Source organism: Dipteris shenzhenensis, chromosome 7 (genome assembly GCF_047967505.1).
Source record: "Dipteris shenzhenensis isolate YYH24624 ecotype China chromosome 7, Dip_SZ_1.0, whole genome shotgun sequence".
Lineage (NCBI taxonomy): Eukaryota > Viridiplantae > Streptophyta > Polypodiopsida > Gleicheniales > Dipteridaceae > Dipteris > Dipteris shenzhenensis.
In genome coordinates this window covers 42,552,935-42,569,603 of record NC_141602.1, presented here as the reverse complement: position 1 = coordinate 42,569,603, position 16,669 = coordinate 42,552,935, and the positions used below count along the sequence as shown (strand labels likewise).

The window sequence follows — 16,669 nt, the reverse complement described above, 5'->3', positions numbered from 1 at the left end:
AATGAAGAACCTCTTTTCTGTTTTAAGATCAAACCTCGTTATGGATGAGGAGATGTCTTTGTTAAGGGTGTAACTTTGCTCGAAAAGCGAGATGAGAGCATCCTTTCTACCCACGGATAGATGAGGTTCCTCATAAGCATATTGTCATGTATACCCCGAGCTTCTGCTTAGTGCTAATTGTTATATTATGCATATGATTTTACAAACTAGTAGATTTTGCTCACTATGTTTCTATTGATATTGTATCTCATGGCCTCATACATGACTGTTGACATATTACTATCTTATTGGCTTATTGCGATGATTTATGGTGATCTTCATTTCACATTTTGTGCCTGCTCTAAGATTTTGGAGTTTCCAAACTGAAGTTCAAAAGAATTATATTCCTGGATACATCATACTCTATTTCATTTTGCAATTGTGAATTTTGTAAGAACTATAAAAGGAATTTGTTGGAACAGTTTTGAACTCATTTCACGAAACCTGCTTCAACGTTTCATTTAAAAAGCAGAACATAGAAGAAGGAGACTCTCGAAAGACTGCATTGTTCCTGTCCTTCCATTAGTCCAGATTGACCAATAACGAACCCACATGAAAAAAAGATCATAGTCTGGGCGCCAAGGGTGAAGACAAAAAATCCCACACTCCACACATACACACATAAAATCAAACTACTTTGAATTGATAAGGAAAGAAAAACACTGCTTTTTTAAGAGAGAACAAATTTTTGCCTACCTTTGAGGCATTCCTCTATGAGATAATTAAGAGTAGATACAAGCTCCTCTGCATCAACAAATTGTGCCATTTTTATGGATTCATGCAACAATGGACCCAAGGTGGATATATTCGTTTTCTTGGAATTCTTTTTTGTTCTGGAAGGGCATCGGGGTGATCCCATTAATATATTTATAACACTTCCATCCCTTTCAATATGTAGAATGTCTTCCAGAACGATTTCTGAATCTATGGTCCACTCTGGCCCTAACCTACTACTATGGCCAGCAGCTGTTGCAAGGTTTGCACTTGTCACCTTCAACAGGAGTGTCTCTGTTAATAAAATATATTTTCCAGACTCTGCCAACGGTTTACAAGTGATGTAAACCTGTCAAGATACATTCAAAATTAAAACCTTGTTTGGTGGAGTCCTGGGCAGAGTAAGAAAGACTTCGGGATTCCAAGGCTTCTCTAGATGTAAGCTGGAGAGCCACATCTGATAAAACTAACAATAAAGAAGGAAAACTTTACAATGATCTTTCATACCTCATTCTTAAGCCGAGAACCTGCTGCTTCTATCAAAACTGCATTCCCAATTGCTTCTTCCCATGAATAAGGAAGCAAAGGACAATCCCTGCTTAAGTATCTTGGTGGTCGCACTCTTTTTACTTGTCGTTGAATAGGCTGACTCCAACTCCTAATACTCTGTGCTGTTCTTCCAGCTACTTCTAAAATACTGGCCACAGGCCTTGCAACCAAACCAACAGCACCAACAGCAACTCCTGTGCAAATTACAGAAAAGTGACGTACAATCATTATATAACATTGACAGAAAAGTGAAGTACAAGATGTAATTAGAAGAATTTAAAAAGGAAACAAATAAGCTATAGGATGTCATAGCAGTCACATAACCTGACTCTTTGAGCAGCATACGAATATCAACAGGTTGTGTATCTAGCCAGAAGTAACTATTGAGATCAATAAGGAACCATTTCAAACCACAGTTACTGATGAGGTAGAGCAGAAAAGATCCTACTAGACTTCCAATGCTAATAATCATCAACATCTGCTTAGTTTCCGATCTCCTCCACAGAGCTAGTATCTTTTCTCTCTCTCTGTTATTCATTTCCTCCACTGACTCTTTTCTCCCAGCTTGAACCATCTAGCTTGAGCTACAAATTCCAAATTAAAGCTCTCTTACAGTGATGAAATGACTATCAATGACGGAAGGATTCAATGCTTAGCGGATACATTATTTGAGTGTGTATTTATTACTAATTTTGATCTTGTCAGGCTAGAGAGCAACATGGTTTACATATCATCATTTGTAGGCCTCCAGATCTTGAACGAGTAATGGTTCGATGCTGAAGATCAGCAAGTATGCTTGTTGACTCTCAACACAGCAAAACTATTAAGAATAAGAAAAGCAAATAAGCACATGGTACATAGACTAACTATAACTAGAGATTGCATCTCACCTTCGACAGAAATCTCACTTTGTAAGAAACGGAAGGCCTGATAGACTCAATAACCGCAACACACAGGTAGGAATAGATGCGCGCACACAATGGAATTGCTGCAAACTGAAATGCTACAATGGAAGTCTACAAGTGAAAATGCAGCAACTCAACTGCAAATGCACAATGAACCCCAAATAAAACACACCGGTGAGGGGGTGAGGAGGGTGAAGCTCCTTCAGAAGCTTGCTAGTGGCTTCTCGAAGCCAGAGCTACAGCCCCATCCTAGGTGGCACACTGACAAGTATCCGTGTGCCACATAGGATGGAGCTGAAGCTCTGGCTTCTGTGAGAAGCCACTAGCAAGCTTCTCAGGGAGCTCCATCCTCCTCACCCCCACACCGGTGTGCTTTATTTGGGGTTTATTGTGCATTTGCAGTTGAGATGCTGCTTCAATTGCACGCTTTCATTCTAGCATCTTCAGTTTACGGCAATTCCATTGTGTCTGCACATCTATCCCTACCTGTGTGTGGAGGGCACTGCAGTCTAGCAGGCCTCCCATTTCTTGTTTTCTTTCGGGGTATCAGAGCCATCCTGTGAAGACACTTTTAGGCAGTCTTCTTCCGAGAAGACAGCACACACAGAGATGAGCCTGAGCATTTGAGCCCTCAAGGCTCCTTTGTAAGACTTAGCAAGAGAGTGATAAGCCTACAAAGATTGGGCTTGTGGAGAAGGAAACCTGCTTGGAAGCAAGCAAGCAAAGGCATATCCTGCAGGTTGAGTATTTGCAGAAGAGGGTTTGCAGAACCTTGGAAGTTGAGCGATAATTTCTTCAGAAGAAGTGCACAATTGCCAAGCCTCAATTGAGAAAACAAGAAGACTAGAAGCATAGTGGCAGATCAAGCGATTCAGTGGTGGCAGATCATTCCTAAGCACTCAGCAAGGTCAAAGTGAATTAGGGGTGATAACAGCAGCAGCGATGCCTCTACAGAGGCACGACAAATGATGTGATGGCACTGCCCATCTAAAACGGAATTGAGGCGGTGCAAATGACGTTGACGTGCCAACAAGACATCAATCTACAACACCTATTTGCAGGTCTACATCAAAATGAATAGAAAGAAGAACATGAGGCTGTTTTGAGTCGCTCCCAGGGAGGCAACCATAGCTGCAAGAACCACAAGATCTGACAGAGCGTCAGATTGGGAGAATAAAAGGAGACACTACACAAAATGTTTCAGAAAGGAGCCATTCAAAGTTCATTTGCAAGTAACTCCAAGGCAGCTCACATCTGCAAAAATTGCTTCAGCAATCAGCAATCAGAAATCAGAAAAAGAACCTAGAAGGCTGACAGAAATAATCCCATCGACAGAATTCTGTTTTTTTCCATCGATGGAGCTTGACAGAAATTGTTTCAAGTCATTCTAACAACGGCAAGAGGAATTCTGGATGTTTTGGGTAGAATGACAAATCCAGAGGAAAGAGAGTTGCTGCTTTCTTGGGGCAAGATAAGAGACCAGCAAGCGCTCATATTGCTTGATCCTAGGGCTACAGACAACAACTCATCTCAGAAGATTTAGCCCTGAGGCTGGGGATAAAGACGGAAGAGTTGGGTAGGACTCTTGATGCTGACCAGATGTTCTATGGGAACCCTGTGCCAGTTACTCCCTTCATAGGAAAGCTCCGTCTGCCTTGGTTTGCTGACATCATTGTCTTCTCTAAGTCCGAAGAAGAGCATAAGGAACATCTTGCTACTATTTTCCAAGAGCTGTGAAATCACCAGCTCTATGCAAACACCAAGAAAAGTGAATTCTTTCTGAAAGAGATCCACTATTTGGGGCATATAATATCCAAAGATGGGATACAGATGGATCCGACAAAGATCCAAGCCATCCAGGAATGGCCAGAGCTGAAAAATATGCCTGTAGTCCGCAGTTTCCTAGGCCTGTGTTCATACTACAGAAGATGTATCAGGCATTTTGCGGATATAGCCGCTCCACTTCACGACCTCACCAAGAAAAAATGCAGCTTTTAGATGGGGTACTCCACAGAAGAAAGCATTCACTACACTCAAAGAGAAGTTGACCACGGAGCCAATTCTGATAGTTTCTGATTTGTATCAGCCTTTTGATGTGGATTGTGATGCCTATGGAGAGTATGTTGGGACTGCATTGCACCAGAATGGTTATATAGTGGCCTACGAAAACCGGAGACTTCGGGATGCCAAGAGATATTTGGGAATCTATGAGAAAGAGTTGTTGGATGTGATTCATGTCCTCCATACATGGAAGCATTATCTTTTGGGTGCAGACTTTACAGTAAAGAATGATCACCAAAGTCTGAGATATTTCTTGACTTAGACTAAGCTTTCTGAGAAGCACATGAAATGGGCAAATGTGTTGTCAATGTATCATTTTTAGATTGTCTTTGTTTGGAAGACCGTAGGTGAACAATGTAACTATTGACTATCATAGGAACCTGGAAGATGTCAGACAACAATATGCCGATGACGCAAATTTTGGTGAGATTTCGCAGCAAGTGCAAGGGGGGCAGTCCACCAGTCACTATTCCTTGAAAGATTGGTATCTTATGAAAGATGACTGCCTATGCATCACCCGAGAGATGAGGCAAAAGATCTTGGAGGAATGCCATGCACCTCCATATGCTGAGCATAGAGGAATTGCAACTACCACTCAGGCACTAGAGAGATAGTTCTATTGGCCAACGATGTGAAAGGATATACATCAATTTGTTACAGAATGCCTTACTTGTCAGAAGGTCAAATATGACAGGCGGAAGGCACCTAGCCTACTTATGCCTCTTCCCGTGCCCCAGGCACCATGGGAAAGTATTGCAATAGACTTTATTTTTTGATTTGCCAAGATCAAAATTAGGGAATGATGGGATTTGGACTATCATTGATAGATTCAGCAAGCAAGCTCATACACCAAACTAATAAGGCACATCATATGGCTAAGGTTTTCATGGCATAGATCTTTGACCACCATGGTATGCCTAAGTCCATTGTTAGTAACCGAGATCCCAAGATGAACAACCTATTATGGAGAGCCCTTTTTAATAATATGGAGACGAATGTGAAATTTTCTTCTTCTTTCCATCCCCAGACAGATGGTCAAAGCGAAGTAGCAAATTCTGCAGTGTTGGATTTATTGAAAAGCTACATGGCTGACCAAAATTCAGACTGGGAAAAAGTATATTCCATTGGTTGAGTTTGCATATAATAATACAGTTCACAGCTCCACAGGGAAAGCCCCCTTTGAGGTCATCTATGGGAAGGTAATTCTGCCACCTATCATGAGGACCAAATAAATTTTTTTTGCAGCTGATCAATCTGTCAGAGACCTTCAGACAGGTCCGGACAGCAATAAAAAGGTCTCAAGAAAAGCATAAGAAGGCTGCAAATAAGCACATGAGACAGTTAGATCTCAAGTGAGGGGATTGGGTGCTTTTAAAGTTCGAAAAAGCTAGGCTCCGCAAGCTTAAGGACAAAGAAAAAGTGTATGCAAAGTCATCTCCTAGGTATTATGGCCCTTTCAGGATTACAGATGAGATTCATGAGGTTGCATACAGATTGGCACTTCCAGAGCATTGGAGGATTCACACTGCCTTTCATGTGAGTCTTCTAAAGAAATATTAGGGACCGGAGCCTACAGATCCAGTAACAAAGGATCCACCAGAAGTGGATGAGATGGAGGAGGTCCTTCAGCCAAAGAAGATTGTGTACCATATTGTACACAAAGGTCCCCAGGGCAAGGAATTTTACACGTACCTTGTACAATCCAAGAACTTATTCGGCATTGGATGCCAAGTGGATGGATGAAGACATGTTGTCTGATCATCCACAGCTTTTGGATATTTACAAGGAAGCTTTCACTTGAGGTCACCTGTACAAAAGCTGAGGGGATGTAACCAAGTTGTAAATACTCCAAGTCAAAGTTCCAGTTGACCATTTATTTGATAGTAATTAAAAGAGTCTTTCATTTATTTACTTATGTTCAAAAAGATATCTTTAATTTGTCAAAGTATTGACTTCGGTCAAAGATACTTAACTCCTGTTAAGTAAGCCTAACCTTGGTTAGGAAGACTTGGCTTAGGCCAAGATGGTTAACTATAACCAAAGAACCACAGAGCTGACCTCGGTTAGAGAGTCTTGACTTCGGTCAATGAGACTTGGCTTACACTAAGAGGGCTAACTTCAGTTAATCAAGATGTGCCAACTTCGGTTGGAGAGATTTAGCCATAATTAAGGCGCTTTGACTGTCGGTCAAGCCCCTTAATTATGATCAAAAGGGTTGACCTCAGTCGACCAGAGAATTTATTTTATGCTATGTGCACATGTTTGCTTGGTGTGGGCGCCCACTGTGACTAGGATTAGTCCACCGATTGTTATTTGCATGCAAAGCGCTGACCATTAATGGGTGCCATGGTTGTGCGCTTTAGTAAATTGTCGTAGGTACCAAGAAGAATTGAGGACCCGAGTAATATGGAGTTTAGCGAGGAACCAGGAGATCACCCGTGTGACCAAGTGCTTCGAAGACTCCACAGTTTCCCTTAGGTGGCATGTAATTAAAAAAGTAGTTTAAAATTTGACACTTGCCATGTTGTCAAAGAAATGAGCTAGGAGCTCTTTGTAAAATGGGATTTACGTACGTTTGGTATCTCAGCTTTATAGTCAAAGCTTGTAATCACATCTTTCTGATCAATAAAGACCTTAGGGGGGTCTAGCCCAATTGTTGTCCTAGGCCCTAGTGAAGTGAGAGAGAGAAAGAGAGAGAGAGAGAGAGAGAGAGTGATGTTCTCAGCAAGCTAGAGAAAGAAATTGACGACGCTGTTTCGCAAGGAGGGATTTTTGAGCTAAAAGATATGCTGACCGCAGCAGTAGTTCTTCATTTTCAGTTTCAAATGGAGAGAAATCTTCTTTAGAGCCGAGGGCCAGAGGGCTAGTTGCCAAAACTACTGAGGTGATCTCTGAAGAATCAAAGACCACCTCAAAAAACCTCTGTCCAAAAATGCAGAACATCTAAAAGGTGCACGGATAGGTTAGGAAGAAGTGATGCAATCATCCAATCTCTAGCTTGGAACCTAGAAGCATGAGATCCATGGATGCGTGCAAATAGGGTGGTCGCACACTCTACCTCGACGTCTTTCTTGAGCTGACGCAACTCGTCTTCTGAGAAAATGCATATTCTCAATGCCAGTGGAAGGGTGGAGGTAGGATTGATTAAATATGAAGCCATTTATCAATCGAACAACAAAGGGCGAACTTGAAACCTTTGAGAACTCAATCTACAAAACCTCTAAAAGAAGGCTAAAAGGGTTAGGAGCTAGGGGACAAAAGAGTGGTGGCTGCAAGTGGCCGTGTTGGAGGTGGGATTCAAAACGGGAAGTACAAGCCATTATGTAACATATCTAAAAGATCTAAAGCCACTATGCAAAATATCCATTCAAATGTCTAAAGCCAATATGCGACAATTATCTAAAACATCTAAAGCCACTATGCAACATATCCATTCAAACATCTAAAGCCAATATATAACATATCTAAAACATCTAAAGTGACCATGTAACATATATATTCAAACATCTACCTTCATGGATTGGCGTAAATTTAAACCTAATTAAAAAACCCCATCCCATAAGAGTGTTGGAAAAATCAAAGTCAGACATGTGTTAGAAAGCATGAGATTTCAGAAAAGGTAAGGTGGCGTCTCACTCCAAAAGGTGTAGGGTTGCTCCTTACCCCAAGGGGAGTGTTTTAAAAAAAAAGTAGTTTAAAAAATATTAATTTGTTCCCCTTTGTTTGAGTTTTTTAATTTTAAGAAGGGGGGCAAGGGGGATTTGGAGGGGAGGTAGTGTACTGCTGTTGGTGAGTTGTAGGTATGAGTCAGAGAACGCAAGTCAAAGCATTTCATACATTGGTTAGTTTGACACTTCTGATCTCTCTAAACATGCACACTGCCCATACGTTGATATGCTTATGTTCTTACACTCTCTAACTCTCCCTCCTCTCTCCATGGTGTCTCCAGTGTCCAACCATTCCAAGGCCTCTCCATCACTCAAGTATGTGGTCTCATGGTTGATGCTCATCCATGTTTAGCATCTCATGCTCATCCACACTCAAGTTCTCAATTTATGTGATCTGAGTCATAGCATATATCAGCTGTCAATTGTGCGCAGATTTCTAACTGTCACGGAGAGTAATTGGACACCATGGATAAGGGATTTACCATGGATACATAGCAATAATACACCCATGAGGAAATGGCTATATATTTGAGTAGAAACCCAGGCAGTGTACCACTGATTAATTCGTGGAGTGGACCTTGGAGGCATTTGATGACATCAATTATACTATAAGTCAGTAGAAGGGGCTTATAAGGACCATTAGGTATCAATATTGCACAAGGGATCACGAAAGGAATGGAAGGGATATGATAGGATTGAAAGATATAACGTGAAGGATTACATAAAAGGGAAGTCCCTATCCCAAGCTACCATTATGAATACGTAGAGTGGAATATGTAGAGTGGGATATTGAAGAGATTCAAGCATGTACCACACTACAAACATATATACTAAGTATTAAGATTCTCTGGCCCAGGCCCTCATGGCTCAAGGCATTTCAAATTTCTATAAAGCAGGTTATCAATGATGGTTATGCTTCCTATGAGTACACATACATGTCTTTTGACTTTGTGATAGTTCGCAAGTGCACTCCCTCCCCCTTTGGGCCTTTGGGGGGAGTGGGGAATAACCAACACCTCTTATGCCTCTAAAATTTAAGAGTCTTTAGAGTCTCGTACCATATATGCCTCTTCTGGCATGACTCCTACACCTCTTGAACACTCAGAGGCCCTTTCAAAAACAGTTTTGAAGCGATAGTCTGTACAATGATGCTCTCACAGTAAGAGATGACGTTCAAATTAAGTTCGACTCAAAACAAAGTTTATTTGCTATACATGTTGAAGAGAATATCATTTAAGATCTCAATTATTGTTAAATGGAGTAACAAAAAGCATTGTGGTCGACAACACAACTTGTGCTTTTAAATTGATCATGGCAATTCAAAAGCTGATTAGTTATCCTTTTGAAAACAAATGATCAAAGCATAAGCCCATCCACAGAGACATTTTCCCAAAGCAAATTGTAAAGTGCTACTAAAAAACATTTAGACTGTCCAATTTCTGCAGAGGACTTTAAACCTTTTGCAGCTTACAAAGCTTGTACCATGTTCATCAAATTAATATGTTACTATTACTAAAGAAACTTTGCTTCAGCCTCCACACCCACCCTTGCAGCAGCAGAGAGCCCCATGAGCTCCAGATGCGGCAATGGCGGAAGCCACAGACGCTAGCCCGACGAGGGCTGTGAAGGAGCCGATCTAGAGCCCCGGCGAGCCTGATCAGTAGGGGGGGCCTGTGGTCACCCTTTTCCCTCCTCCCTCTCCCCCCCCTCCCCTAGACCCCTTCCCCTCCTCCTCTTCACTTCCCCCTCCCTCCCCAGGGTTCCCCCGCCCCCTCCCCCCCCCTCAGCCCCCCCTTCTATGGTCACCCTCATTACCCGCCCCCCGCCCTCTGTCCCCCGCGTCCCTACCTCTCACTCTCCCACCGCCCCCCTCTCCGCTTCAGTAGCAGCCTCTTCCGCTTCGACACCCTTGCCATCAGGCAAGGGAACGACGATGCCCCCTTCTACTTCCTCATCGCAGCAACAGGTCCGTTCAGAGAGGGATCCTCAGGGACAAGGCTCGTCTTCCCAGCCAACAGCTCCCAACTTCCAGCCTGGGCGTCCCTTACCGCGGGACTTCTCGAGGTTAGGACCCTGGAACTATCTAGAGATTCTAGACTCTTACCCTTTACCATTGGAGGTCACGCTCATGGTCCTTCAGCCTCGAAAGGGGGGTTCGATCAGTGCAGTGGGATCTCAGACACACCCCGTTTGGAGATTTCCATTTGCCTCCACAGGGTTAGAGAAGTGGTCCCTGGAGGTGTTTGATGCTATTTTGGGTAATCAGATTATGCTCATGATGGACGAGTGGATGGGACCACAGGGACTAGATCTTTGGTACGCGCATGGCGCGGAGGTGAACTTTCAGTTGAGCTTCACGCGCGAGGAGCCGATGTGTGGTTTGGCGACAATAGTTATCAGATTGCCGATGGAGGCAAAGGTGGAGCAGGCACTCTTATGGCCCCTCTAGACATGCGCCGAGTTGCTTGGGGTGGAAGCCTCCTTCATGATGAAGGGGGCACAGAAGATCGGTATTGAGCCGGTATCCACCCTAGTACAACGCTGCACAGACACTGACTACTCGCCCTCCGAACCCCCGGCAAAATCACACAAGGCAGTCTTTCTAGGACAGGCACCCACTCATAGGAGAGCCTTGTTCCCGACTCCCCGTCCTCATGAGCTGGAACGTACATGGGCCGTAGTACCTGTTGCTCCGGCAGGAGTTGCAGAGGGCAATGGTAGGATGGGCAGTGGACATCCTTATGATTCAGGAGCACATGTTTTCAGCAGCAGACATCAAACGACGCCATCACCTTCTCCCAAGGAGAGGTCCAGAGGAGTGGTCTCCCGCAGTAGGACGGAGTGGAGGGGTCTGCATCTCAGTCTCACAGACTTTGGCCTTCAAAGGTCTACGATCAGGGCGAGATCATTCCAGGACGGGCAGTTTCGATGGGAGTTCGGACGGGAGAGTCCAGGATTGGAATCCTGAACGTGTATGCTTTTGGAGGAGGCTGTCAGAGTGTCTTCCGGATGTTGATTCTTGGGTTGTTGGAGGGGACTTCAACAACCTGGAGTTTGGGGGAGACAAGCAGGGCGGCACCTCATTCTCAGAGATGCCAGCAGCAGAGCGTAGCACCTGGGAGCAGTTCATTTTCATGATCAGTGGCAGAGACCCGTGGAGAGAGCCAGAGTTCAGCAGGACTCTAGGCAGCCTTCTCTTCTCCTTTGGACAGAGGAGACACGATGGATTGCTCAAGAGATTAGACCGCTTCTATGTTGGGGACTGGGCATTACACAGAGGTAGTTCTACCGGGATTTTGGCAGGTACCACGATATCCGACCATTCTCCAGTGGTACTTCACTTGGATCAGCCCCGCCGAGGTCTCCCCCAGAAGGGGGTCCGCATTCCAGAGGACCTCTTGCAGGACGAGGAGATTCAACTAGTTATGGTAGAGATCTGGGAGCACTCAGAGATGGCACCGAGTGAGGGCTGGGTTGCGTGGGTGGCCGATGCGATTCAAAGGAGCAGTGTGGAGCTACAGGCTCACACCCTTAGGCGGAGGAGGACCCTTCAGGAGTGAGAGCGGGCTTTGAGGAGAGACCTCGCCTCCATCGAGAGGCTCACGGAGCAAGACGTAGTTTCTCAGTGGCTTAGTGACAGATTGGAGAGCGCTCGTCTCGAGCTTTAGGACACAAAGCTGCGGCGAGCTGAGTTCTGCTCCCATTCCTCCCGGGCCTGATGGGTACAGCAGGGGGATAGGATGACGAAGCAATTCTTTCAGACCACTGGGCCCCGATCGACCGGCACACAGCTACAGCGTCTTCGAGACTCGCTGGGCATCATGCACATTGACCCGCAGGAGATTCTTGACATGACCACCAAATTTTATAGCCAACTCTTTCAGACAGAGAGGATGACCCCAGCTGGTGGTCTTGTGGCCCGAGAGCTAGTTTGGGATCATGTTCCGATAGTAGTCTCGCGGGACTTATGCAGCAGACTTGAGGAGCCCTTGACAGATGAGGAGCTCTGGGAAGCCCTCAAGGCTCTCCTGACCCAGAAGTGCCCGGGGGAGGATGGCTTGACTCCGGCCTTCTTTCGAAACTTCTGGGAGATTATCTCTACCCCGTTCCGTTTAGCTTGCCAGGAGATTTTTGACACAGGCCTTCTTCCTCACTCCTTGTGCAGGGGGTGGATCTATTTGATCCCAAAAGGGGGAGATAGGTCAGATATTCGACAGTGGAGGCCGATCACTCTGCTTGATACTGCATACAAGATCCTCACCAAGGTCTTGAGTTTGGGGTTACGGCCTCATCTTACCAACATCATCCATGACACACAGACTGGGTTTGTCCAGGAGCGCAGCATCCTAAAAAACATCTTCACGTTCTGGGAGGCAGTGGATTGGTCCAACGAGGAGTCACAGCCACTAGCCATCCTTCTCTTGGACTTTGAGAAGGCCTATGACAGGGTGGAGACAGCAAGATACCTCGGATGCCAGGTGGGTATTGACATTATAGCAAAGCAACAGATTGCCCCGGTCCTCCAGAGTGTTCGACGCAAGCTTCTCTATTGGAGCTCGGCCAAACTCTCCCTCGCAAGTCGCGCCTTAGTGGCAAATCAGGTCCTTCTTGCCACTGCCTGGTATATTGCCTCCTGTTGGTGCTTTCATAGAGGATGCATTGGGCAGCTCCAACGGTTGGTACAGAACTTCCTCTGGGCAGGTTCAAACGGCACGCGTAACACTAGGGCCTGAGTAGCTTGGCAGATGGTGATCATGCCGCAGGCACTAGGAGGCTTGGGTATCATTGATTCGGAGATGCAGAGCAGGGCCCTTCTGGGCAAGCTGGTGGTTCGTGGCCTCACCCCAGGTGCCGAGCCTTGGAAGCTCCTCTTACAGAGAGGGCTTCTGAGGAACACCCCACGCACTGGGGGACAGTGGCAGCCTTTACATAGATGGATCTTCTTAGAGGCCCCCCTTACGGGGAAGGGCTCCCCCCTGATGAGGAGTCTTCACAGGGTTCGGCAAAGACTAGCAGGGGGTCTCATCCGTGCTCCGCCCAGATGCAGAGAGGAGTTCGAGCGTTAGTTCAGAGATCAGGAGGGACGTATGCTTGGGCAGCGGACTCACATTGGTTGGGCACAGTGGGACAGTGGTCCAGCAGGGTCTTTTGGTCGCTGGAGCAGACTACCTATGGAGGCAGAGACGAGGCTTGACGCCCTAGCGCATCTGAGAGGGGCAGGGCAGCGGATGGGCGAGATCGACTTAGCCATTCCTGAGTCCTGGTGGGAAGGACTTCACATTTGGAGAGATAGCAGATGGCTGGGACAGTTTTCCCGTATTGATGTTCCCTTGAGGATTTTGATGCAGCGCGGCAGCACGTACCCCGGCTTCTTCCATGTAGGACCTGGAGGCCTACTGCAGCCCCTCACTGGGAGTGACCCTGAGATGGATGGGAGTCTTGATGGGATACACTGGCAGATGATCAGAGTGGTAGGACGCTTGGGGAAGGCGTGGCACATCGATCCTCCCCGTATCTCAGAGCAAGACGTGGCTATGGGAGGGTAGACCCCTGAGGGAGGCCAAGTGGGACCCTGGGGAGTGGTTCTGGCCCTCCAGGGGCGGACTAGCTGAGACGATAGATGAGGTGCCTTTCTTTTCGTACACCACACGGATTGGCAGGAGACTTCAGATGGATTCGTCAAGATGGACTCCCTCGAGGGAGAGACACTGAGAGACCCAAAGAGTGCCCCGGGATGTTCGTTCCAGGTTTTGGATGTGGTTGTGGTCCAGCTTGTGGCCGAGAAATATTCTTACTTCTTCTGGCTGGCAGCCCACGGAGGCTTACCCATCGGCCCGTGGTTGGAGCACATGCGAGTGGAGGGGCAGTGCCATTGCTGCTCAGAAGGTGTCCTGGAGACTATCCCACACTGCCTATGGAGCTGTCGTAGTGCAGCGAGGATCTGGATGAGAGCCCTCATGATCATGACACGCATGCAGAGTCTTCACAGAGGCTACACTTGGGGGATGGTGGCTTGGTTGACAGAGGGAGGGCACGCGTTCCAGATTGATGATCTCCCCAGCCTACCGGATACAGGGTCAGAACATTCAGAGGATTGCACTCCACGAGGCAGCCCCCCCTAACGCCCTAGCTCCTCCTTCCCCTAGGGAAGACAGTGTTTGGGAGGTGGTAGCCAGCATCACGGCTTGGAACATTTGGGTGGCTCGCTCCAGTCTCGTGATGGGAGAGCACCCGGTTCCACCCTCGGCTACCTTGGTTGCCATCTGGTAGGATATCATTTATATTCTACGATCCACATGGGAGCGTGGGATGCCAGGCTCCAGAGCGAGTATTGAGAGGCGTGCTCGTTTCTGCAAGGCTTGGCCTGCAGGTGTTTTCTACATCTTCACTCCACGAGGGATTCGCTGGTTGTATAGTCCCCCCACTTGGTTGTTAGCCCCAATTCCCGAGATGCTCTAGGCAATGAGCTAGGCTTCTCTAGAACAGGCCGGTTTTTTCATACTCAGCACCTTCGGGGCTGTTGTCTTGTATGAAATCTTTCAAGCATTAATAGAAGGTTCCTTTCTTGGAAAAAAAAAAAGAAAAAAAAGAAGAAACTTTGCTTCCCATCTGTACGAGTACATTACAAAGTACAACACAAATTCGTTAAGGATCTGAGGTCTGGCCTATATCATAAATAAATAAAAACTGGATTAGCTTCTCACCAGACAAAATTCCCGGAATTCCGTGCCTTTCAGCCCCAGTCACTGGAGATTGAAGTAGACCTGTCAGACCCTGCATAAAGCAACAATCAAATCACATTCAGATATATGAAAAAATAGGAAGCAAGAAGGTATGAATTTTGTTCCTTCCCGTGGAGGAGTTGATAGCACCAAAGGACAAAAGACTAATGCTTAAAATGTGTATTATGTGGCATGTCCATTGTTCTTCACTTGTCTAGGCTAGTCCATTTTATATATAATTGGTTTGCACAGTGATGCATCAAGTTGCTGCAATGGACATGGGTACAGACACACATAACAGTGTTTCGGTATACCAAAGCCCTCATCCCCCCCAAAAAAGCAAAACAGGACATCGAATCAAATCACATGTGTTTGGCTCCGCTCTTGGTCCCTTTGCCTATTCACAAAGCCAAGCTATGGAATATACATGCACAAAATTAGCCTCCCCTTGACCTCTCCACGATAACTAGACCACATGAGTCTCCCTCTTAGACCCAGGATATGTTACAGCTGCAGTAAGGCTAGAGACCATGATGGTCTTTGGACAGAGTACCTTGTGCATGTTGGGACATCTTTGCTACATTCTTCCTCAGATTTTTTTAAATAAAGCTATATGTTGGACTACCCACACCACAAAACGCATTCACAAGGTAAGGCATACCAAATAATAGTTGGCCAGTTGATGGACAAGTCAAAAAACCACAGGATGAGCATATCTTTGCTGCAACTATTCCACTTTGGATCACAACTTCACACTCAAATTGATCGCAGAGGGGACAACTGTGTCTCACTACTACTTAATAGTAAGATGCAGTCACTTCTGAAGAGATACAAGCTAGGTAGAAATGGAACTTTGAGATGGTCGCAGGACTGAGTATAGACAGAGTAGAAAGTCAACTGTTTAGGATCCAGCAAGTTTTTCTTTATCCCCAACCTATTTTGACCACTACATTGATGAGTTAGCTGCATTTGTGAATGCTCTAGGAGAAAAACATCAACCCCTAACACAATCACTAGTGTTGATCTTCTATGTTGATTGAAGGATTCTCCTCTCCTCCTATGCAGCTGTCTTGCAGCAGCACCTCTAAGCCCCCTAGGAATTCAAGTAGGGCAAAGGCCAGAAGGTCAACATAAGGAATTCACTCAGTAAAAAGCCAAACAACATGAGCCCTCATGCATTTAAAATACCCTTATGTTGAAATGTGGACGGACGTTGTGGCTTGTATACCCACAGAGGGTGGTGAACCTTGTGTGATAGACCGTCTAGTGGTTCCAACCTATGAGGACTTGATCCTAGGGGTTGTGAGCTGCTCTAGATGGGTGCGTTCCGGAGCGGGTGATCTGACATAAAATGGCATCAGGTAATTTCCCGCCTCGGCTCAGCCCCAAAGTGCGATAGGCAAGGCAATGTGAAAGGCGCATTTAATATACTCAAAAGCAAATTGACTACACAACCAATTCTTGTAGTCCCAAATTTGAACAAGCCTTTTGATGTGGATTGTGATGCTTGCAGAGAATGTGTTGGGGCTGCACTTCATCAGAATGGCCATGTAGTGACTTATGAAAGCCGGAGACTATGGGATGCTAGGGGATATATGGGAGAAAGAATTGCTAGCTGTGATTCATGCCATTAATACATGGAAGCACTAGCTTTTGGGTGCTGATTTTACTGTTGAGACTGACCACCAAAGTTTGAGATACTTCCTGACACAGAATGAGCTCTCAGAAAAGCACATGAATGGGCAAATATGCTGTCTATGAATCATCTTCAGACTGTCCATACACCGGAGCTCATAATAGAGTGGCACATGCTTTGTCTTGAAGACTCCAGGTCAATAATGTGACCATTGCTTATCATAGGGATCTTGAAGAGATGAGAGAGCAATATCTCACTGACCCAAACTTTGCAGAGATAATGCCGCAAATGCAAGAGGGACAGTTGACAAGTCAATATTCCATGAAAGATGGCTATTTAATGAAGGATGACTGCCTAAGCATTACCCAAGATATG

General features: G+C 45.7%; 1 protein-coding gene across 1 annotated transcript in view; it reads right to left on the bottom strand.

Moving 5' to 3' along the window:
* Positions 1–705: 705 nt before the first annotated feature.
* Positions 706–16,669, bottom strand: part of LOC147900370 (vacuolar protein sorting-associated protein, putative (DUF1162)) — a 249,522-nt gene continuing 233,558 nt past the window's right edge. The window contains exons 45-47 of the mRNA XM_087376703.1: positions 14,641–14,710; positions 1,261–1,496; positions 706–1,102 (exon numbers count right to left, since the gene is read on the bottom strand). Of these exons, the coding sequence (XP_087232829.1) occupies positions 710–1,102; positions 1,261–1,496; positions 14,641–14,710 (699 nt within the window). The 3' untranslated portion in view covers positions 706–709. The remainder of the gene's footprint in view (positions 1,103–1,260; positions 1,497–14,640; positions 14,711–16,669) is intronic.